Below are 25,909 nucleotides of genomic sequence, written 5' to 3'. Positions count from 1 at the left end.
ATGAAGGTTGAGCAAGACGAGTCCCTGGGCAAGCAGTCGGAAGACACCTGCGCTATGACTTTTGCTGCTTCGGTACAGCGCTTCTTCAAAACCGACGAAGAGGAGAAGCGCTGCTCGGGCACTAAACGGCCGTTGGACACATGCCCTCTCGCCGCCAAAACGTTGAGGAACCAACCAATCAGCCAACCGTTCCACACTATCCGTGGTGGTTCGAACTCTGTGATCTGCTGTGGCGTCGCTGGTGAGTTACGGAGCATTAACGATGAACTTGAAATGCAACGTCGCTGTTGCAACGGTTTTGTAACCGAAGACACCGAAGAAGAACGTTGCAGAGCTCTGCGATGGCACTTCATGCTGTCCTTCGGGGCAGGCCGGCCTATTGGACGACGCTTTCCTTTGCATGGACCATACTCGCGACCACGGAGACTCTTCGTAATTGTAGAAGACAAGCTAGTGTTAGCTCGGCGTCGTTCGATCCCCTCGTCGCGGCTGCCAACCCACCCATTGCCATTCCTACATTCAGCGAGACTCCGAGACTCCTGGTGGGGCATCGAAAATCAGCGATCGCAGAAGGTCTCGCTACCCAGGAATCGAGCTCGCTGTCCCGGCATCGACGTTGTCCTGCGTCGATGTTGTCGTAGCATTGGTGCGACACGGGCGTCGATGGGCACGTAAATCGCTTCGGCCGGGACCTGGCGCATGAGACGGGAGAGTCGTCGTCGTCGCCGTCGTCGTCCGAACGCTGGAAGCGAGAGAGGGACACTGGTGGTTCGCTTCTCTGCTGCGATGAAGACGAGACGACGATGACGAGCAACTTCCGGGGTCTTGTTCACCTTGCGTTGAACAGCAGAGCTGCTGTGCTTCGCGACCTCTAAGCTCCTTTGTGCAGTCGACCGTGTTCACTTGGCATCGGCAGTGATTGCCTTGGATGTCCGAGGCCAGTAATGCATCTCAGAAGGTCCAAGGCGTGCCCAGAGTGCTAAGCAGCGGGCTTCATAAGTCCGGTACCAAGAAGCACAAGTCGACCAAGGCTGGGACTCTGGGTGGGGTTCTTCGCGGAGATTATTCTCTTTATTTTGTTGATATTTCGCTTTAGTATTCGTTTCCTTGGCTTCGTATTTTCTAAAGTGTGTTAAGTCTAATAAATGCACGAATCCAAAACTCGTCGTCTTTGCAGTTTGCGGCATGAAGTTTCCCGAGTACTATACCGCAATATCAAGCTGTGAAACCTTTATGTTCAAGATCTGTATCGAGTGTCACAAAACCTTTGAGTTTAGAAGCTATATCGGGAGGGCCTCATCTCCAAGGCTGCACTTGCTTGTGCCGTCAGCTGAAAGGGTTCTCACGAGATATGGTATAAGTGGCGAGTCGCGGCACCACACTTGGTGCAATCTAAAAAAAATTGGATAGACACCCTTTTAACCTACAGATGTGTACGTTGCCTTGCCCTTCAAGGGATCCAGTAACACTTCTTCACGAATTCATTCCCACAAAAACATTTTTAGAAGCCGTCGTGTACGATTGAATTTACAAACATTTGTCATACGCCGCTATTGCATCCTCTAGTCCCATCGAAAGCGCTGGAAGCTGAGCAGAGATGGATGGCGCGTGCAAAGAAAATTGGCTGATACATGCCAAGCACGAATAAGAAATGTTGATACGTCACTTTGAAAACAGCACAACGTTACGAGGTGGAGGTAAATGATGCGGTACATAACTTCCGTGTCATGATTATCATGTTTGGATGTGTCGTTCACCTTCGTCATCTATTCATGTCACGGGATACCAAACTTAGTGTGTGGAGTTAGCGAAACGGCCGCGAGCACGCTATGAGCGAGGTATGTTGTCATGTTCTTACATGGCACGCGTGTCAGAATTATCATGTTTGCATGAATCATATATTTCGTCATTCATTGACGTCACGTAATACGAAATAATATATGTGGAGCTAGCGAAACGGCTGAGAGCGCATCATCAAGGACCCAATATACTCCGATGTAGCGTTGATGCGCGCGCACGCTGGGCACAGCGACGCTGCGTTAGCAAAATGCTAGCGTTCTATAGTCAAATGCCAGGTGCGACCAGCGTCTGTCGGCACGGCCCGACGGCAACCGGCACGAAATGCGATGCGTTATCCAAACAACACTGCGTCTCCCTCTTTTCGTGACGGAGGGACGCCGGACGCGCTGAAACGCGCATGCGTCAAAGCAACGCAGCGTGGTGCGCGCTTGCTAGTATATGGCAGGACCGGCGCCTGGCGTGGCAACGCCGCCGCGACGCAACGAAATGAACGCCAACGAGCACGCGCACTGTGTCCCGTCGAAATGTATGGGCGTTGACTGCGGCATGTAGTCATGTTCTCACATGACACCCATCTCATGATTTTCATGTTTGCACCAGTAACATGCCTTCGCCATCAGTTGGCGTCACGTAATACCAAATTTGGCATATGTGAAGCTAGCGAAACGGCCGCGAGCGCATCATCAGTGTGGCATGTAGTCATGTTGTTACATGACACGCATCTCGAGATTATCATGCTTGGGTGTGTCATTTACCTATGTCGTTCGTTCGCGTCACGTAATGCCGAGTTTGGTACATGTTCAGCTAGCGAAACGGCCGCGAGCGCATCACGAGCGTGGAATGTAGTGATGTTGTTAAATGAAACGCATGTCATGATTTTCATGTGAGGGTTTGTCGCTTGTGTTTGCCATGCAATCATGCCATATCATACCAAATTTGCAACATGCCATGTGAACGAAACTACCGCAAGTGCTGCAGAACCATGAAATCTAAATCAAGACATTCATGACATACATGTCATGATTTTCATGTTATGACTAGTCAAATATGTTCTTCATACAGTCTTCATACTTTTCTTATAGTGATGCAAGTTTCTTGCAGTTTTAATAACAGCTCGTAGAGTGCTCCAAAATGCTATAGATGAAAATTCAGCACCTAGTTTACCATAATTAGTACGTACCTTAGGCAAAAGTACGTATCTTGCGCGAGCACTTGTCAAGAAACTCGTACATAGTATAGTGATGTCTTGTACAGCTTGGAACCAAAACTAGCCTTTCCAAACTTACTGAAGTCATTCCTTCAGGTCGCACTCGCGTCTGGTTGAAGATTTTCAAGGCTTTCTAAGGCCTCGGCCTTTCGCTTGTAGAGACCCAACACTAGAAGCCCCGACATCCCCCTTTCTCTCTTTCCTTGAATAAACTTTGCTTCTCTGATGCAAAACGAAACAACAAAAAAAAAAGCTTAGCCGTGGGTTAGCTCGGCTATGCTAGGATATATACGCACCGGGAGCGACGGACGGACGGATGAACAGGCAGATTGATGGACTGATTGATTGATTGATTGATTGATTGATTGATTGATTGATTGATGGATGGATGGATGGATGGATTGACGGACGGACGGACGGACGGACGGATGGATGGATGGATGGATGAATGGATGGATGGACGGATGGACGGACGGACGGACGGATGGACGGATGGATGGATGAATGGATGGATGGATGGATGGATGGATGGATGGATGGATGGATGGATGGATGGATGGATGAGATCAAAACTCAGTTCACACGCGGCGCAGTTGTCATCCGTAGTCGCCGCCGGTGTCCGTAACCACTTTCCTCGATAGAGAGAGAAAAAACAACATTTATTAAGAGTCCGGCGATGATAAATCGGTGCGAGCTTGAACCCCGGCCTGGGCATCGGCCGCGAGCCCTTGGGCTCGGGTGGCTTCCTCGGCTCGCTGGACGGCTCATACTTGCGGAGCTGAGCAGAGCCGCCTCCCAGTGCACCCTGCGGTTCGACCCTGCCTCCATGTTTGTAGTGCTGACTGCGTCATTGAGACTCGAGCACTCCCATAACATATGCCCCACGGTTGCCCGGGAATCGCATGCTTTGCATTTATCTGTCGAATACAGGTCAGGGTAACAGAGGCGAAAGATCACTGGATTTGGAAAAGTGTCTGTTTGGAGTTGTCTCCATGCAACTGACTGCTTCTTGGTTAATTTGTTATGTCACTTTGCTCGAAATAAAAGAAACTGGTACCAAAAGCGCAGTGGGAATCAAACCGGGGTCCGCTGTGTACCAGCCCTGTATTTTATCTCTAAGCAGCACCGGCGCTTGGGACTTGTTTGCAACGGGGTTTGCAATTGAGGTAGCGATACGCACAATGCCTGATTAAATGCTATCGCTTTCTGTTTTTATAATAATAATATTTGGAGTTTAACGACTCAAAACCACGTTGTGATTGTTAAAAACGCGTAGTGGACGGTTCCTAACATTGGTACCATGTAGTTCAAGGGCCTCGCACATCTCCGCCTCAATCGAAACGACATTTATTCTTGACGGTGCAGCTCAAGCGTCCTCCAAGTTTTTTTTTTCTGTAACGTACAAAACGTTTTACCTTTTCGAAATGTACAACTCCTCCCACTTTCTGAAAATAAAGGCTTCGTCGTCGATCGTCCGTCGTGCATCACGTGGAAAAGAAGATGAGGAAGCAACGACCTCGTGCAACGCGCACCGAGAACGGTGAAGAAGAATCGTGGCAGCCTGCGTAGGTCGATCTCTCCAAGTAGGGCATCGTGGTACGGCAGCGTTCTGTCCTCAAGCGCTTCCCACCTCTGGAACGTGTCTGGTGCTCAGGAGGGGATCGGGACTGCGAAGGCGCCGCAACTTGTTACACCGAGAGCGTTTACCGCGTAGGTAAGTGAGAGGTATAGCCGTGGACCTTGTATCTGTGCGATGCGTCTATCGTGGACGCTACGCCGATAGTTACGTTTAATCATTCCCAGGATTTAGGGACGTGTACTTGGCGCCATCTCTCAGCGGCAGCAACGGTGTCCTGGCATTACTGAATGGTAAATAGGTGAGAAAATTGTATGTTTTTATATATTTAAGCTAATTATTGAAAACGACTACGAGATATATAATGGCAGAGACCTAGTGCAACAATCTGTCGAAACTTCAGTATCGTACTACATGATGTCTGGCTTCCCGAAACAATTGAACACCACCCTTTAGAAATACATGGGGCCCATTGGAAAATATTCAAACACTCTGGGAAGCCACGTGGTTTATGGTGCGACACTGTAACGTTACAGAATGTTTTATTAAGTCTGCTATGCAGAACCGGGAAGTCGTTTCCCATAACTATCTTTTCCTGTCAGGTATACTATTTTCGCCTATTTCCCATTTAGTTACGGCATGCCACCACTCTCACCGACAAGAGATAGCGCCACGTGCAAACGTCCCCAAATTCTGATCGCGACTGAGCAAAGTTTCTGCCTAAGCCATGCGACCCCGCCCTATGGGCCTTTCCCGCGGTGTAGTAGCTACCCTTCAGGCATGATCATCGGCTACGTTCACACGCTTTCACTCGCACATTTAACAAACGACGCGCGAGTAGAAGTTTACGATTTGTACTTCACAATGGACCCAACAGCACCGCCAACGGCGATGGCTGAATGCATCGGGGCTGTTCACATAATTGCGATTTCAATAAAACGGTTAGGCATTCGGCGCCTAATACTAGATGAGTTTCGAGGAGTAGGCGCACGCTTTGAGTGCTTTCTCCTTTCGCGCCAGCTGGTTCGCTGGAAGCTGCGCAAGAAGGAGATGTCGATGGAGTCGCGTGACATATGTGGGTCAAAAAAAAAGGTTTAACAATAGCCTAATATCATTATCGAATTTGGATGGAACAACATAAAAGCCCTACAAGCACAAACCATTTACGATAGTTCGTGACTTTAGTGAAGAAATTATGAACCTTATATTGGACCGAGCTTTGTCGTCGGTTCTTATTCACTATGGGGTTACACGGGTTACACGTCGGCAAGGGGGTGCAAAATGGGCACTTGCCCCCTTCAAGCTAAACTAGCGTTTCCTTCACCCCAGCGCTCAGCCATGATGCCACACGGTTTTGCACCACCCCGATTAAGACTATGTCCTGCCGACATCTATGTAAAGGGATGAGTCCCTTCGTCAGCGGGCCTCATGACCTTGAGCACTTGATTGTTTCAGTGATCGCGAGAGCGCGCATGTTGAGGCACCCGGTGGTGGCCACGGTGACAACGTTGCTCGCGAAGCTCAAGTCAGCCAATCGCCGTACACTTGGTTGTATTACGCAGTACTTTGTGTATATGACTTCACTTGTAGAGAGGAGAGGGACTGATTTATAGCTGGCTTTGAGAATTCAATCGAAATCCCAGCACACGCGTGCTGTACAATAGATAGTTAGGCTCCCGCGTTTCAGGGAGCCTCGACGGCCGATCGGCAGCGTTTGCTGACCACGCTCAAAAAGTGTTGCAGGGCCTCTTTGAATTGTCAAAACCTCGCCTGCGTGCCATTCAAATTTTTTTAAAACGCTGAACATTCGATGCTTCCAAGTAACGAGCGGCAGGCTAGTTAGCATGCAGGGGGAGGTAGCACTCTTCAAAGGACAGTAACGTGCGCATAATGTTCAGGAAAGGAAACGTGTATGAGCGATGCAGGAGACAATTATTGTTCAAGGGCAAGACGCCCCTTTAAGGAAAGCAAAGCTACTGAAAAACAATCTCTCCACTCTGCACACGATGTTGAGACCCGTGCGGAGATGGCTTCAACGTTGCATTGAAGTATCTGCACAGATGTCACGGCCTAAGCCGCTCGGAAGGAGAAATGCAAGTATGGCAAGCCGTTTATCTCCTTGTCCGTTAAACTTCGAACGTCAACAAACTGCCCCAGTTTTCCAGGTCTCTGTATAATCAAGTTCCCCCTTTATGCCGGATCATCAATAAAGTTGTTTCACTCAGGGGCTCATAAGGCGCTAATGTAACCTTCATCGAGCCACCTGGCTAAATGCGTTATTGGTTTACGGTTTTCGTCGTTTGAATTAACTACCCTTTATTCAATTTCATTGTTCAGTGCGTAGTGGCCACGCATTTTATTCATTATGAAACCGTTCGTGCTTAGTATAACCTTATAATTACGAGCGACATGCAGGTTTGGTGGCAGGCCTTTGAAATCGGGAAGCAGGGCAAAATGTCATGCGCGAGATAAACTTTCGTTTGTCTCACAGAGAAAGGATTTGCGTTTCTAAATAGCTGGTAAGCTTCGCGTTTAGTTTTATTGTTGTTTCACACCATTCAAGCTATACAGGCGCGTAAGCTTGACATGGCTCAGATGGTCTTTTTACGCATGCGCTGCTGATTGTTGCGTTGGGGTGTGTGTACAATTCTTCAATAAACATTCAGCTGTAAGTTCAGCGCTTGTCCTGCGCTTGTCCTGTGTGGTTGTTCTTCTCCTTTGTCTTCGTGTGGCTTTCCGCTGAGTTCATCTTCCTGTTTCTTAAAGTACAGTACCAGGCCCACAGGAAGCATGATGAGCTGTACGTTCAGTTTCGAGTATAGCCGGGTGCCTCGGCCCCGCAGGGGCGCCTGCGCAAGTAGGCGTTTGGTGTGTAGCGACACCACGGACCCGAGCTAACGGGGGAGTTTCTACTCCCTCCCACGCCTAGCCGTGCGTGGCTTTGCCGTGTCCGGGGAAAAGGGGATCCTGGGGGTTGAGCCGACGCTGGGTGATTGGACCTTTAAGGCCCCCTGGCAGAGGCAACACACCCCTTTGGCCCCGGCTTCACGTAGACGGCACCCCTGGGCTGACCCACCCAGGGGAAATCGGCAGTCGCCTTTTCCTATCTCTCTCTCCCTACATCTTCGTCTTTCTTACTTTTTTAGCTTTCCTGTCTACTTCTCTCTTCTGCTTACTTCCAATTTTCACGGCGGCAAGGGTTAACCCTGTGCAAATAGCCTACCTTGGCCTATGCGCATTGGGTTATAGCAGGGTTGTACGGCTGACGTCTGCAAGCTTTTAGCATCCGCAAACTTGCAGCGTCCCCTCGTTGGGCTCCGTGGTGGGTGGCCGCCAACGCTGCTGAACAACATACAATTAGCATGCAGAAAGCATTTCCTTCACTTAGTGATCGTGCCTCCTCAAAGCGGGTACGCACCGAAGACATCAATTTTTTCAACCGGCCAAGACAATTGTTTCCTCGTTTCCACGTTATACACTGTGAAAAAACTAACAAGCAAGCCAGAACTGTATCCCCCTTCATAGTGGCTAGATGCTTAACCGAAACTCTCGGTGCTGGGTACAAGGTTACCAAAATGGCCAGCGGAGATCTACTTCTTGAGATACGTGACAAAGACCAATTCGATAAACTGAACACCCTCACAACGTTTGGAGACACACCCATCAGTATTACGCCACACAGGTCCATGAACTCATCTCGCGGGGTCGTATCGGACGCAGATTTGCTTGACCTGACCGAAGCTGAACTTCTGGAAGGATGGAAGAGCCAGAACGTGACAAACGTACAGCGGATTAAGATAAGAAGAGATCAAAAAGAAATACCAACCAAACACTTAGTACTGACCTTTGCTTCGAGCGATTTGCCGGAAACCATTCAGACTGGGTATGCAAAGACATCCGTGAGGTCATATATTCCCAACCCCCGCCGTTGCTTCCAATGTCAGAGATATGGCCACGGCTCGCAAAGCTGTCGTGGCCGGAAAACTTGTGCTCTATGTGGAGTCGTGGGCCATGCCTCCGACAACTGCGAAGCACCTGCACACTGCGTGAACTGTGGTGGTAATCATGCCGCGTACTCGCGTTCCTGTTCTTTTTGGAAAAAAGAAAAAGAGATCATCACTCTAAAGATAAAAGAAAACATTACATTTAAAGAAGCAAGAAAAAGAGTCTCGCCATTTTATGGCCCCACATATGCTGATGCGGCGCGCCAGGGGGCAGTGTCGCACCAGCCCTCGCAACTCCTTCGGCCCGCGCATACCGAGCCGGAGGTTGTGGCACCTGCCCCCAAGGCGGTTGTAGCCCAGGCTACACCGTCTACTCCCAAACAGAGACCGGAGACTCCAGAGTCCTCGGGTCTCAAGGCCTCACCTCAACAGGCGAGGCCCGAAATTCGAACTAGCAGCCCGCACGTGCGGGCATCCAGTGCCTCCGAGGAGGCAATGGATACGTCGGTACCCTTGGTGCCGAAAGAGCGGCGTGGCTCCTTGGAGCGCGCCAAGAAAACAAAAAAGCCGATAACAGGGCCTGGTGACGGCCCTGTTAAGTGAACTCAAACTCCCCGTCTAAACAGCCACTCGCTTTTCGTACACACAGCATTATTTTACATTCACCATGAACACTCAAATTATACAATGGAACGTCAGGGGCCTTCTAAGAAACCTTGACGACATCCAAGAACTCCTACAAGAACACTCACCAAAAGTGCTGTGTGTACAAGAAACACACCTTAATTCAAAACACACAAATTTTCTTCGCAAATACGTTATTTTTCGAAAGGACCGTGATGATGCCATGACATCATCCGGAGGTGTTGCCATCATAGTGAATCAAGGAATTGCATGCACACACTTACAACTCCAAACATCCCTTGAGGCAGTGGCTGTTCGAGCGGTTCTTTTTGATAAACTAATCACAATCTGCACTATTTACATCCCTCCTAGCTATCAGCTGCAAAAACGTGATTTACACTCTTTAATTGATGAACTTCCGGAGCCTTATGTTCTCCTTGGAGACTTCAATGCGCATAGCAGGCTATGGGGAGACTCTCGTTGCGACGCGCGAGGTCGACTGATTGAACAATTCTTTCTCTCGTCGAACGCATGTCTCCTAAATAGAAAAGAACCAACCTATTATAATCTCGCACATAACACCTACTCCTCCATAGACCTAAGCATAGTGTCTCCATCTCTTGTGCCTCTACTCCAGTGGAAAGTCGTCAGTAATCTGTACGGAAGTGACCACTTTCCCGTAGTTTTGAGCACAACCACAGCAACTGAGTGCACACCCTGTGTTCCCAAATGGCTCATAAACAGAGCCGACTGGGAACGGTTCCATACCATCGCTCGTATAGATTGGAGTGACATATGTACTTTAAGCATTGATGTTGCTGTCGACTACTTCACAGCATTTTTGATTGATGCTGCAACAAAATGCATCCCACAAACAAATGGACACCCTGGAAAACGGCGTGTGCCATGGTGGAATTCTGAATGCCGAAACGCGCGCAAACAGCAAAACAGAGCTTGGAGGCTGCTTCGGAACTCACCGACAGCCGAAAATCTTGACACCTTCAAGAAAATAAAGTCTCAAGGCAGGAGAACGCGTCGGCAGGCCAGAAGAGAAAGCTGGCAGAAGTTTTTGTCAGGGATCAATTCATACACACAGGAAGCTAAAGTCTGGAATATGGTCGGTAGGATAGCAGGAAAACAAGTACACACACTTCCACTTGTAAACACTCAGGGTGACACCTTGGAAGATCAGGCAAACTTCCTCGGTGCACACTTCGAACAGGTGTCCAGCTCATCCCACTATACTGACACTTTCCAAAAATACAGAACAAGAATAGAAAAGCAGAAACTCGAACACAAATGCACTAGATACGAGGCATATAATCAAGCGTTCAGTCTGGCTGAGCTGCGAATGTCTCTAAACTCCTGCAGTACTTCTGCCCCAGGTTCTGACCGTGTCGTTTATGAAATGTTAAAAAACCTACCGATCGAAACACGAAAAACCTTACTTTGTTTGTACAATGCTATCTGGTTTTCTGGCACTATCCCTAACTCCTGGAAAGAGGCTATTATAATTCCCATTTTGAAAGAGGGCAAGGACCCTTCTTTACCTTCGAGTTATAGGCCTATTGCACTCACAAGCTGCTTGTGCAAAATCTTCGAAAAAATGATAAACTGCAGACTTGTACATTTCCTTGAAACAAACAATTTGCTCGACCCATTTCAGTGCGGGTTTCGAGAAAGTAGATCCACCACAGACCACCTTGTTCGTATCGAGGCACAGATCAGGGACGCCTTCGTCCATAAACAATATTTTCTCTCTGTATTCCTCGATATCGAAAAGGCTTATGATACTACATGGCGTTTCGGAATTCTAAGAGACCTGTCCCACCTTGGCGTGCGCGGAAGAATGTTCCACATAATCGAAAGTTACCTGTCAAACCGGACATTCCGTGTCCGAGTGGGCACGGCTCTTTCCCAAACATTCGTCCAGGAAACAGGCGTGCCACAAGGTGGTGTACTTAGCTGCACACTTTTTCTCGTCAAGATGAATTCCTTGCACTTGTCCATCCCCCGCAATATGTTTTATTGTACATATGTCGACGACGTCCAGCTTGGCTTTAGATCTTGCAACCTGGTAATGTGTGAGCGACAGATTCAGTTAGGTTTAAACAAGGTCTCCAAATGGGCAGAGGAAAACGGATTCCGACTGAACCCACTAAAGAGCACGTGTGTCTTGTTCTCCCGAATAAGAGGCATGCACTCAGAACCTGACATTGCATTGAACGGTCAACGTCTGTCTGTCAATGTGGAGCATAAATTCTTAGGATTAATCTTGGACAACAAGTTGACCTTCGTACCGCACATCAAGTATCTAAAAACAAAATGTTTAAAAGCCATGAATGTTTTAAAAGTATTGTCACGTACTACGTGGGGTAGTGACAGGCAATGTCTCATGAATCTGTATCGAAGCCTCATTCGCACCCGCTTAGATTATGGGGCCATTGTTTATCAGTCTGCAACACAAAGTGCTTTGAAGATGCTGGACCCCGTGCACCATTTGGGCATTCGCCTTTCTACGGGTGCTTTTCGCACCAGCCCCGTAGAAAGCCTTTATGTTGAGTCGAATGAGTGGTCGCTTCATCTGCAGAGAACTTACATGTCCTTTGTTTATTTCCTTAAGGTGAAAGCAGATAAGAAGCACCCCTCATACTCCACTATTATTGATTTGTCGAGCTCCATTCTGTTTCAAAACAGGCCTTCGATGAGGCAGCCCTTCTCAGTTCGCCTGAAAGGTCTAGCTGAGGAAACTGGAGTCTCACTTGAACATAGTTTAATGGCTCCTGTAGCATATCTGCCACCGTGGCAGTGGCAGACTATAGACTGTGATGTGTCCTTTCTTGAAGTTACAAAACATGCGCCTATTGCCCATATCCGAACATACTTCCTGGAACTTCAACACAAATACACACGTCCTGAGTTCTTTACAGATGCCTCCAAGTCTAACTCCTCTGTGTCCTACGCTGCTGTCGGCCCATCCTTTTCGGATGCTGGCCCTCTACATCCAGGCACAAGTATCTTCACAGCGGAAGCCTACGCGATACTTGTGGCGGCTAAACACATCAAGCAATTACAAATACAAAAAGCAGTAATTTATACAGACTCCCTCAGTGTAGTAACGGCTCTGCACACTCTTAAAAAACACAAAAACCCAGTCCTTGTCTTACTTTACTCCATTTTATGCACACTATACACACTCAAACAACATGTTGTAGTGTGCTGGGTGCCAGGGCACCGTGAGATTCAAGGCAACGTAAGGGCGGATCAGCTCGCTGCATCCGTCCAGAAAAGCACTGCCCCTACACCCATATGAATCCCGGCCGTTGATCTTAAGCCGTCTCTCAAACGAAACCTCAGAGTATACTGGCAGAGCAAGTGGGATACACACACACAAAACAAACTACACGTTATTAAGCCACACCTTGGTCATTGGCTGCCTGTATCGAAATCGCGTCATACAGAGGTAATACTAACGAGACTCAGGATAGGACACACATATACGACACACACACACCTTTTGTCCGGTGGCGATCCACCATTGTGTGACAGATGTGGTGAAGTATTGACAGTCCTTCACATTTTAATTGAGTGCAAACAATTGGACACTGTAAGAAAACACTTTCCATTACCCTACCGACAACATATACCTTTGCACCCTGCAATGTTCGTCGGTAGGGAACCGCTTTTTAGTCACAAATCATTGTTAGCGTTTTTTAAAGAAATTCATAGTTTTCACATCATATACCCGGGCATCCCGTAGCATGACCTCTCCAGAGAGGTTTTTGCTGCGGTGGTTACACAAGAAAGCACTTGCCTCACGGCCCTTGGACGCAAGGGTATGAACGAGTGAGGCACTTGTGCTAATGCCATACATATCCATCATCGTCTTTTATTATCACCAACTTTTGTCATCTATTCACACCGCACACACCTTTCACGACATGGTCATGATTTTATTACTTGTATGTTTTTACCCGCCTTACCGCGAGGAATTTTATGGCCCTTATACAGCCGCTCATCACAATCATTGTCCATGTTTTTAGTAAGATGAACTGGCGCTCTTTGGCCGTGAAATGGCCCTTGCGCCATAAAACATCAAACATCATCATCACCGGGTGCCTCGGTGTTTTAAGGGTCCCGTGACCGTTCTTTTTTCGAACACAGGCGCAAACAGGTCGGGGTCATGCCTTCCTCCAAGAAGCAGAGCGGCAAGAAAGTCGACTGGAAGCAGACGAGTCGAAAGGGGTGCAGCGTCCGCCTGTTGCTGGGCTACGCGGCACCCCTACTCCTGACGCCGGCGGCTGTCGTCAACAGCGACGTGAGTACACACCGCCGCACGTGTTCCACGTCGATTTTGCCCTCAGATGAGTGCAGAGCTGCGAACGAGCCGCACTGATTGGCGCGTACGAAGTGCTCTCTGGTATGTCAAAGCCAATGTACTATAGGCGTCAAACGAGACTAAGGCACGTTGACTTTGAATGCATGTTTAAGTGGCGCGACGTAAATCGTTGGAAATATTGTAAACGCGCACACAAGGAGCACATACTTCCAGTGGTATCTTTTTCTAGAAGGTAGAAGACTCATAAAAGGTGAAAAGTTGCAGTCGCATAGATAATCTTAGTATATGAAATGTTGCAAGAAAACGCTGAAAGACGTTTTCCTTGCGAGTTCGATTATAGCACTGACCCCCGGCTATCCGGGGGTCAGTGCCCCCGGATAGTCGTACTTAGCGTTGTCCAAATACGCTTGGACAGCAGAGCGGAAGTGCTCGATCACGTGTTATTTTTGCTTGTTTGGTTCCCTACAGATGATGTGGTGCCTGTCGCTGTGTCTGCTCATAGTCACGTGGACCCTGCTGGGCACCGCGCCGGTGCCGCTCGCCTGGCTGCTTCCCTTCTTCGTCCTTCCCCTGGCGGGCGTCACCTCCATCTCGGACCTCTCCCACATGTTCATGGAGGTGAGTTGCGTCACGTGGCCAGGACGTGACCTCTTTGTGTAGATGCATCGAAAAAGTATCGTATTGTTAGCCGTAGTGCTGAACCGAGACATTTTTGAGAGGCTTCCACGCAATTAGGGATCGGTGAGAGGAGGGCAGTAGGAGAGATAGAGAGAGTTAGCCATGGCAGAAAAGAGCCCAGGACAAACTGTCTAGGCTATTGTGTGAAAACGCTGCTATCGAGATAAGTGAGAGCCTAATAAGAAGCTGCGTAAGTTGAGCGGTAAACGGATGGTAAACGGAATAGCGGGTGAGGAGTGATGTAAGGTTTGCGAAAGCGAAACGAAGGAGGGGCGGGCGTAAAGAGCATCACAACTGGAAGGGGGGTTGAGGAGGAGGAAATTTATGGCGGCCGCCGCCAACTCTGCTGTTCCCCAAGCAGTGCGTAGATGTCTCACTTTTTCGTTCTCTCGTACAAATCACCAGGACAGCCTGTTGATCCTGCTGCTCGGCATGAACGTTCTGGTGGCCGTGGGCGAGGAGACGGCGCTGTGCTCGCGAGTGGCGCTGTACGTGATCGAGGCGTTCGGTCTGCGCCTGCGCGGCATCCTGCTGGGCATCACGGGCGTCACCTTCCTGTCGGCGCAGCTGCTGATGGGCGGTTCCGCTACGCTGCTCATGTGCGCCGTCGTCGAGGCCACCATGTTCGAGCTGCAGCACGACATCATCGCGGCTACCATCGCGCACGGCAAGCGAAGAAACGTACGTTGCGTGTTGGTAACGTAACACGGCGGAGATATATACGCATGCCATGGACGGTGGAACCCTCGTTTACACCCCGTATGGCGTTCCCACGACCATATCGTTGTTTTGGCTCGTGAAACTTCGGTGGTTATTATATTCTTTAGTGATACGGCAGTATTGAAATAGAATACTCATCACTACAGTTTCTGCAGTAAAAGTTACGTGCTTGCCTAGTTCACCTCTACGCTGCGAGATGGCGCACCACCTATCCAGCCACCCACGTTGATGGCTGCTGTAATACCGCAATGTTATATAATGATGCGAGGCTGCGCTTGAAGTGAAAATATCTTCCACTTTTTCTGCGAAAAGTTCACCGACGATTACTATACTTACTGCCTGATGCAAATCCTGAGCGCAAGCTGTTTAGGTGTTTTGATTTGGCAGTGAGTTGAGGCAAACAATTTGAGAGAGGCGTGTGCGTGTAGTCGCACGGTTTACGTTAAGAGCGCCGCGAGTAGCGTGATTCGCGCGGACTCTTCCGTGCAGCCCGTTTAGAGCGAGTGTATAGAACGACTTCTTCGCCAGCCTGGAGACCACAGAAGGCCGCATGTGGGCGCGTTCCACAACAGCCGCCGCACATGGGGCTCCATCCACACAGCGCTTTATTTCTACCTATCAGGAGTCTCCGATATGCGGCCCGCGAAACTCGTAACTTGTTCCCCGAGGCCCGCACGCGACTGTCTTGATAAGTATGTTCGTGAGCTATACAGGCGTGACTCGCCTCAACTATTGTTTTCGTGAGGCACCATACATTGAAACATAATCGTGGAAGAAAAAAAATCACAGCATATCCACGGAGTGAATGATGATGAGTGGGGTGAATCATCCGTCAGCCCGTCCGTGATTCCGTCCATCCGTTCGCTCTTACTTCCGTCCGTCCGCGCTACCATTCGTGCGTCCATGTATGCGTCCGTCGTCCGTCCGTCCATAAGTCCGTCCATGCATCCGTCCGTGAGTCCGTCCATCCATCTGTCTGTCTGCCTGCTCGTGCGTCCGTCCATCCGTCCGTCTGCTAGTCTGTCTGTCCGCCCGTCCGCGCGTCCATCTAGTGAACACTCCAAGTACCGCTATCTCCCCTCTCGCATCCCCTGTGGCACATACCCGCTATAGAGTGGGTATGTGCCACCAGTGGCTACGTACTACTACATACATACAAGGGATGAAGCGACCCACGCTTTAAGGAGCTTCAGCCCTAAGACTTCATTTCAGAATAGGTGTCCAGGTTTTTGTCATTGTGGCGATTGGTACCGATGTGTCGTTGGAGTCTATGTTGGAATACTGTTCCTCATATCTCCTTTAGAAACGGTCCCTACAGGAGATGTGGAAAGGTGATCTTTTAAAAAAAGTAACGTGCGTTTGCTGACACTATATGCAAACTACAACCACTCCGCCCTCTCTCCCGCTCTTACCTTCTTCCCTGTACCGAGCGGCCTGAGGTACGGAAGTTTGGGAATTTTAGTGTTGGCATTTTTCCTGGCGTGTTGGTAAACGAAACTCGAAAACATATTGAGCGCTAACAAACAGGGCGTTTGGTGTTTCCTGGAAATAGAACTGTTGAAGTTAGCGCATTGTGCTGTCGTCTACCTTATGTCCTTGTGTGTTAGCTCTCAATGTGTTTCCGAGTTTGAGAACCCTGCTACATATGATATCGGTAAATGCCCGCTCCGCATACTGTAGTAATTACGTCATTGGCGACCGCACGATGAAGCGCGCTATGGCGGTTCCATGGATGGCTGCAGCGGAACCGGTCGTCTCGTTACTGTCGTTCCTTCCTCCTCGCGCTCTCCTCGATATCGCCGCCTTATATCCTCCGCTGCACGTTCGCTCTTTTTCATCCTCAATGAATGAATGAATGAATGAATGAATGAATGAATGAATGAATGAATGAATGAACAGATTTTATTTCTGAAAAGACACAGGAAGACAAAGTGAAGCTAAAGGCCATTCGGCCTGACGTGGCTTCGCTACGGTTAATGCCAAAACGTCCAGAAAGCAGTGCTACATTTTTCAATAGTTATCAAAGTAGAAGAAGCAGCAAAAAATGACAGAACACAATACCATAAATATTTACAAATATGACACGTACAAAATCAGACGACAAGGCTCTTCACATTGTATAGAAATAAATTTAAGACACACACTCACAGCATTGTACGACATATTCATACACTCGTATAATACACTCATATATTCATACATACATCTGCACAAGTGTACCATCGTTCACTTTCGGTCACTTTGCCGAAAGTGACCGAAAGTGACTATTGTTCACCGTCGGTCACTTTCCCGGTTATGATGACGACAACGCTACTCATCTCGAGAACTAAGAGCTTCTCGCTAAAAAGTTTACGCAATGCTGCCGATATCCTCGGACGCAGGTGCGCACCACCGTGGGCGGAGACGTGGTGATGACGCCCGTGCACGTGATGATCATCTCGCCGCGCAAGACGCCCTCCAGTGGCACCTCTCTCGACGACGACGAGGACGACTTCGACGAGATGGACGAGAGTAGCGAGGACGACGAAGACGACATGAGACCTCGCGTTCTGGTGCCGTCCATGGCTCCCTTCGACGCCCGGAATCCGGGCGCTTACTACCAGCTGCACGGGAGTGTGCCTGACGGTGCGTACGCATGACGACTTTGGGCGGTGACTGATGTTCTTCGCGCAGGAGTGCGTAGGAGGGGGGAGCCATGTTTGATGCCATGTTCGTATCCATGTATGGGCTCGAGTGCGTGTGTACGCACACATGCAAAAGTGAAATTATTGTTTTTATCGGGGGGAGAGATGTGTGTCTGAAACACGTGCTGCACTTTCAATAATTGCTGAGATTTTACGTCTCGCAACCCCCATATGAATATGAGGAACGCCATAGTGGTGAGGGCTTCGGAAACTGCGGCCGTCTGGGGCTAAATTGAAGGACATGTGCGTCAAACATTTTAGCCTCCGTCAAAGACTCCTCCGCCGTGGCAGGTAATCGATACAGCGACTTCAGGGTTAGTAGTGGGTGTCACATCTACTGCCAAGTGGGTCGTCTGTGACTCGTTACGCTATTCGCATTGTGCGACGACTGGTTGTTCTTTCACTGTTTCAAAACGCTCTGTAAGTCTTAATAATGTGGTTGCTTTCCCGGCATCAAACCTGCCTAAGGCAAATTTGCCACCAAGTCCCAAGCACCGGTGTGGCTCTGCGCCAGTGGTGCCCCGATTTCCCGAATCAAACCGGTTGAGAAAATATGTTACGAAATGCGGATACGCTCTTGAATAAATCTGCTGGGTGAGTGAATGAACGTGCCGGCGATCTTCCATCTGATCGAGCGAGTTATCGAGGCGAGAAGCTAAGAAATAATTTAAGATAGACAGAAGCGTTTCGTAGTTGCACTATTATCTTAAAAAACAAACAAACACAAGGCGCAGAAGAAAACGAACTGTACGCCTAATGAAGATTGTCGTTCTCTGCAGTGCTAAAACATACATTGTGCTATTGAGCGTAATAGCGTTAAAAAGCTCTTTTCGGAGAAATTTTGGCTTTGGCGTAGTTGTGAGCGAAAAATAATCATCTTGTCCGCGAGCGAAAAACTGCAAAGGTTGCGAATGAAATAATAAAAATTTTTAGCTCCGAGTGAGAATAGAAACCAGCCCGTTTGTGAGGCGAGCAGTTGTACACAAACTTCCTTTGCTTGGAAATGCACTGAAAGCAACGTTCACGCTTCAGAAAGACGCGCATTCTGTGTACAGGCTTCACAATACATGTAATATCGCAGCAAGAATGTGTGGTACAAGCGTATACACTGCCATCGAGCGTCAGAACACGTGATTACCATTACGACTTCGTTGTGTACAGCTGCTCACCCACTGCTAAAGGCGCACACATTACTGCGCGTATTCTGTCAAGGTCACGTGGCGGGTGCATGATAGTAAGTTCGAAATCATTGTTGCTCGTGGTTTCAACTATACTACCTGTTAAACGCAACGCGGCCACATGCGAAAGCGCTTCGGTGACAGGGGCCACTTTCAGTGTATCGATTACATTGTCGTAATCCATAATATGAACTTCTCGAGTAACATCGTACAATGAAAATGGAGCACTATGTAGTTGAAGTATGTACTAGGGACCGGATATCGCTATCGTGTTTAGCTCTCAAAGGCGAAGCTCAAGGGGGTTTGTTAGTCGTTTCCTTTACCACCGACAGGTGATGCCACAATTGGTTTACCTGCTGCGACATTTTGCCAACGTCGTGTTTCTGATTCTGCTATTTGAAGCTCGTGAAGAGTTTCAACGTGGCCTTCGCGATCGCCTCCCCGAACACGTGTGTTAGAAGAAATGTTCTACGATTTTGAATATGATATACTGTTCTGTTGGAGAGCTGTCCCATCAAAGATTCACTACAATGTTGTGTCTTTAGAAAAAAAATATATTACACGATATCCATGGAGTGGGGCGAAGCTTCGAAGAGTTTTATCGGCAAACCGTGAACCTGCTGGCCGCGTCCATTCGTCTGTATGTCTGTCTGTATGTCGGTCCGTCCACCCGTCTGTCCACATGTCCGTTTGTCTGTAGGTCCATTTGTCTTTCCGTCCAGCTAGTGGACACTCCAAGTACCGCCATCTCGCATCTTTTCATCATATATTCGTCATATAGAAGTACCGTCATACGGCGGATATTCTAAGGACCAAAGCTAGAGGTGGCAACTACATACAAGAGGCGGACATCCTATGCCTTAAAGATCTTTGCCCTTAAAGGTGTAACGATCTAGAGTAGCAGGTTCTACTTAAGGAAAGCAAAAAGCCGTCCCGGATTCCCAAGTCATAAAACAATGGGTTACTCGAAGTCGCTTCCTGTAACTGAAAGCCAGACAAGGAACTTGGGACAAATGTGTTTAGAAAAAGTGTTTAACAACTTTGAGTACTTAGTACTCAACTATTGGAGAGAGGTGGACCGCCCCTAACACACACGAAAAACCCAATTACAGGTACTGTATGTTGATGCAAAAATGAAACGTTACACTTAACTCGAATCATCTCCAAAAACCTCCATGCTAGATCTGGATACATATCAGGATTAGGCTCCTATGCAAGTTAGGTTTACTTGTAACCTGCACAGCAAAACTTATAACAAGTATATTTATTATGTCTGCATTTTATCCTATAATCAAGCTGCTGCAAGTAAAACTCGATTTTAGAAAGGTGCTTTTTGAATGTCTGCCATGAATTCGTCCCCAAGCAAGAAGAAGATCGACAAGAAGTAGTAAGGGTATACCTACGAATGAATGAAAAAAAGCTAATTTATCTGAAGTAAGGGCCGGGCAGGCCAATGGTCATTTGGTGTTCTGTATGTTAAGGCGAAAAAAGTTTTGGTGAAAGGAGGGGGGGGGGAGAGGCACGGGTTGTATGGCACTCCCAGGCTCCGCCACTGCCACCACCTAGTGTTTGGCTTTACATGATACGTTGTCCATCGCTATTAGCAGCAACTGTGTTAAATATTTACCCGGGCAGAGGTGATTTGTGAAACCTTCACGCTGTCGCGTTTTCTATCTTTCGTACAAGCAAAGAGAACCCGGGCTCTATTTATTTCTTCGCAAGCTGAAAGTGCATAAACTGCATACGAGTGTAAACTGTTCAAGCCATTCTGCAACATCTGCCGCTGCAGACCTCCAGGGTGTGGAAATTTCTGCAGACCTACAGGAAGGCACGCCTTGGCGCGATGTCGTTGTCTCGGCCCGCAAAACTTCAGAAATTAAAAACCACTTTTCAACGCGCGTTCCCCAAATTATGCAGTTTAACCGACAAAAAAAAATGCTATCATCCATAACGACTCGCTGGCTAGTAGCTAATGTGCCGAACGATTGATGGTTAATCGAGGAAAAGAATTCATTAACCATTCATTGAAAAAAGGTCGTCATTTTGTGAGCAATGCGTGTTTTGTGCGCGATGCATGGTGTGTTGCTGCTGTTCGCCATTGTCACCGGCGGCTGATAATTACCTTCAGAATTACGCGCAAGCTGACAACAAATCGAGCTCCAGCGTTTTGTGTGTTGTAACTATCTAACTGTCATTCTCCTTTTTTTTGTTCTCTTCTCGTTTGACGTAGATCCGAGATACATCGTTAGCATGGACGCTGTCATACCAGAGATTGAGGAAAATGAGGATCCCAGTAAGTCGCATGTGTCATTTTTTTTTTCGTATCGACCAGTCTGATTGTTTCGCTACCATATATAGGCAGACGTATGTGGAGATAGGTGTGCTTGCGGTAACTGCGCCGAAGAGTAAAAGTTATTTCAAACAATCAGAAGCAAAACTCTTTTTGCAGAATGTCTGTACGGTGGTTCAGGTATATATATATATATATATATATATATATATATATATATATATATATATATATATATATATATATATATATATATTGGCTTGAGCGGACAAACGTACGAAAACATTTATTAATCCTATGTTTCGCCCGGGGTCCGGCCTTCGTCAGGAAAAAAATGTCTCTGACGAAGGCCGGACCCCGGCCGAAACGTAGCAATAATAAAAGTTTTCGTACATTTGTCTGCTCAAGCCAATTTATATTTATCACTGGATCCACAGAAGACACTCGCTTGATGTATATATTGAATTAACTTGCAGATAGCACAGTTGTAAAGGAAATTGCCGTTACTAACGTTTCGGCCGTGGCACGGCCTTCGTCAGAGTAAGTAGGTATGATACAATGCAGCCGCTTTTGTGGGCTCTCGTGATAAACTAATATATATATATATATATATATATATATATATATATATATATATATTTATATATATTTCTTGAAAGTCTTCCTGGATTCCGGTCGAGTTATAAGTCACCAGAAGAAGCGAACGAGCAAACGAAAAACGATGCTTTATTGCCAACGTTACGGCCGGGGACCGGCCTTCGTCAGGGCATACGACGTATGCCCCGGACGTCAGGGCATACACGTATGCCCTGACGAAGGCCGGTCCCCGGCCGTAACGTTGGCAATAAAGCATCGTGTTTTGTTTGCTCGTTCGCTTCTTCTGGTGACTTATATATATATATATATATATCTATATATATATATATATATATATATATATATATATATATATATATATATATATATATATATATCTATATATATATAGTACGAAGATCTTTGCCAGAATGTAAAGGCGCAGTGCACAAGAGCCTGACCACACGGACGCGTCGCAGCGTGTCGGCGAGTGGCTTTATGACGCGGCGCCGTGCCCTCTCCCTTTGGAGAGAGAGAGGGCACACAGCTACGCCAATCTGCGTGCCCTTCCTCTCGATAGAAAGAGGGCGTGGTGTCACGTCGTAATGTACAGTGAACGGAGGCGAAGGAGCGCATCGAGGCACTCTAAACATAAAGCCCCTCGCTTACACTCTGCATTAGGTACATGGGGTCAGGCAGTAAAGTCGTGTCAAGTTATTCGAATGCTGTATTTGGTCTTCTTGTCGAAGAAAAAAAATCAAGTATGAAACAGGTAAACTTTCTTTAGAGAGTGCCACTACATGTTCCACTGGCGAACAGTGTATGGGGTCTATTGTTGGATGCCGCCTTGTATACGTGCTGCCGTCATTGTTCATGTAATTCGATCTTCTCGTTTCTGCAGACGCGCCGAAGAAGAGCCCCATACTGAGGCACCGAAACACGGCCAAGGTATTCCTTCTGGAAGCGCAGTGAGTGCCTTATCGTGGCTCATTTACTTAAAGAGGCCATGAAACATTTTTTGGAGTAACCATGAAATTAATTCACTGGAAAAGCGTATTACCTCACATATTGAACGCCGCAAAAATTTCAAGAATCTGCCGAGTACCAGTGGAGTTACAAAGATTTGTCACACGCTGCAATCACATTCTCTCTTCTGTCGTCCAGACGGAAGCGCTTGAAGTTGAGCAGGGAGGGATGGGAGAGGTAAACAAAAAACGTACGTAACTTGTGCCTCGTGACCTCGAGCATTTTTTTTTCTTTGAATACGCGGCTTTTTCAGTGCGATCGCGTGCGCACGCGTGGACAAGTAGCGGCCTCTAGCTGTGATCTCTGTAACAACTGAGCGCGCCATGTTCAAATCAGCCAATTGCTGACAGATGGGCTTACTGGGCTTATTTTCCGTGATTTGTTGACAATAAAGAAATATATTTTTAGCTGACTTTGATAATATATTGTGAATTCCAGGCGGCGTGCTGCGCTATAATATTTGGCTCGCGTGTTGTCGGGAGCCTCTACTACCGATCGGCGGCATTTTCTGGCTATGCTCAAAAAGTACTGCAGGGCCCCTTTAACCGATATTCCATCTCACCGCTACCGTTCAACGCTGCCAATGCTACGGCAAGTCATACGCATGCGCAGCAATACGCACTTTCATGTGTGGTTTACACAAAGTTACAAAGTAAGACATAATATTTGTCCGTTTATATAAAGAAATACTTGAGTGAATGCTAAGCAAAAGGGCAGGTTGGACTAGTTGCTTCACAGTTCATGTTCAGGCTCAAGCAGATCTTGCACCGCTCTGGCGTACAGACATAAGGAAACACTTCGCGGAGGCGCAGCCAGATTTTTTCTATACTTTATTTTCTTTTGGGGGTGTGGGGAGCAGAGGAGGTGCAGCTATACCTAACCCTTGTTAGTGGATGCATTTGTATGCGTGCGGGTATGCATACTAAAACTGAAACAAAAACGAACATTCAGAGAAGTGGCGGGGGGGGGGGGGTGAATTTAGTCTCTGTGGTGTGTCATTCCAGGTCATTTTGTTCTTGAAAGGTCTTGGTTTTCGCTTCATATGCTCTCATTGTACTCTTTTATGTTCTTGTTGTTTTTATTCCGTTCCCTCGCGTTCTTGCTCTTTCTTCTTTCAATTCAACTTGGGGCGTATATCTCATAATCGTAGTGAGAAATTCATTTTTCTTTAATGCGTGTCGTCAACGTTTATTAATAATAATAATAATAATAATAATAATAATAATAATAATAATAATAATAATAATAATAATAATAATAATAATAATAATAATAATAATAATAATAATAATAATATCCGAGTTTTACGTCTCAAAATCACGATATGTATATGAAACACGCCTTCGTGGAGGCCTTCGGAAATTTCCGCCACCTGGTGCTCTGAAACGCGCGCTGACACCGCACCGTACACGGGCCTCTGGCTTTTACCTGCCGTCAACTTCTTTTGTTGTTTCATCCACCTTTCTTCTTTTTCTTCTTTCGTAATACATGACTTTCCTTTTTGCGTCACCTTCTTTTCCTTCTTAACTGAATTATTTTTGCTCTTCCATCATATCGACAACATTTGCGTTCATCATCATTTTTCTTTTATCAGCTGTTTTATTGCGAATCTTCTCTCATGGTCATGCTCGTCTTTGTAGCCGGTTTCACAAGATCAAGAAGGCCCTGCTGATCAACGTGGCGCACACCAGCGCCGTCGGTTGCATGGCCACCATCCTGGGAAGCACGTCGGGCCTCTACCTCCGGGACTACTTTCACTTGTGAGCCGCATCCCTGCTTCGTACATATCCGGATGTCTCAGATGATGCGCCCTAAAATCTTGTAGAATTCTCGCATTTTTCATTGGATGGTTCAAGTTGTCGACAGCGGCAGGGACTTTATATTGAGCCACGGTCGAGCCGCTTCTTGTCAAGAATAGCTGTGCCCGCTAAACCGCACGTAAAATGTTTAGATGAAAGGGCAACTGTAATGATAATAAACGCATATTTATGATTGTCACACGGATATACGTAGAATGAGCATGATTTGTTATGATATAATCGCGGTGGTTAAATGGTCGCAAAACCACGATATTTTGAAGGACACTGCACTAGACTACTCCGGAAATTTCAACCACCTGGGATTCTTTAACGTTCATCCATATCCAAGAACATAGACGTCGATAGTTTTCGCTTCCACCTAAAATGCTGTCACCGCGGCCGGCATTCTTTCCCGCGACCTTCGGCTGAGCCGTCGAGCACTGCCTACGGCGTCTTTCGTAATCCTATGGCAATTTGAGGGAAAATGCCAACTACTATATTACTGAGTCGTACTAAAAAATTAACTGACAAAAATACGTAAACTTGAACCATATGCCAATTGAGCCTGAAAGCGGAATGAAATTTCTTCATACAGAGAAGCTATCGCCATTTAAGGGTTTGAAAAATGGCGAGGCCGCGGTCGATTTTCGCAGGCAGATGAAGTATGGCTAGTTTCACGCATTAAAGACGGACAGATAGATTTGGGTGCACGTTAAAGAACCCCAGGTGGTCGAAATTTCCGGAGCCCTCCACTACGGCGTCTCTCATAATCATATAGTGGTTTTGGGACGTTAAACCCCACATATCAATCAATTAATAGCATCAGCCAAGAAGGCCGCGTTACACACTAATATCAACAAGCTCCGTTTTTTCGTAAGCTTTACACGGCTTGGCCTACTTCGCCTTTTTAAACGCGAAGCATTTTTCATTGAACTTTGGCGAGTTTGACCATATCTATCTATCTATCTATCTATCTATCTATCTATCTATCTATCTATCTATCTATCTATCTATCTATCTATCTATCTATCTATCTATCTATCTATCTATCTATCTATCTATCTATCTATCTAATTATCTATCTATCTATCTATCTATCTATCTATCTATCTATCTATCTATCTATATATCTATCTATCTAGTTGGTGTTCCCGAATCTTTTTTTTTATTGCTGGCTTGTTAAAAAACGTGGATTAGTGATTGCTCTTGAGTCGTTTTTCTATTGCGGACATAAAAAAATACGAGTATTATCGGGTGACTTCGAGTCGTTATCTTGTTGCTGGCTTACTCTTCAGCGTGAATTAGTGGGCGTTTGTGAGTGAGTTTTTTTCATTCCTGGCTTCCCCGCAGCACGTACGGCTACGATGCCGTGACTGCGCTGTCGTGGACGCTGCTGGGTCTTCCCGTGGCCACCGTGTCCGTCCTGCTGTGCGCATTCATCACCTACTACCTCTTCCTGCGCTCCTAG

At 47.2% G+C, this 25,909-nt stretch overlaps 1 protein-coding gene across 1 annotated transcript; it reads left to right on the top strand.

The window, feature by feature from the left end:
- LOC142766077 (uncharacterized) lies at window positions 1-25,909 on the top strand. Its single transcript, XM_075867910.1, has 10 exons — window positions 1-241; window positions 890-941; window positions 13,316-13,469; window positions 13,959-14,108; window positions 14,574-14,849; window positions 17,270-17,513; window positions 20,981-21,043; window positions 22,518-22,584; window positions 24,283-24,402; window positions 25,792-25,909. The coding sequence occupies exons 1-10, from the start codon at window positions 1-3 to the stop codon at window positions 25,907-25,909; spliced, it is 1,485 nt and encodes a 494-aa protein (XP_075724025.1).

This window comes from Rhipicephalus microplus, chromosome 6, assembly GCF_043290135.1.
Source record: "Rhipicephalus microplus isolate Deutch F79 chromosome 6, USDA_Rmic, whole genome shotgun sequence".
NCBI classification, from domain to species: domain Eukaryota; kingdom Metazoa; phylum Arthropoda; class Arachnida; order Ixodida; family Ixodidae; genus Rhipicephalus; species Rhipicephalus microplus.
Note: the sequence above shows the minus strand (reverse complement) of the source record. Positions and strands in the feature narration are given on the sequence as shown.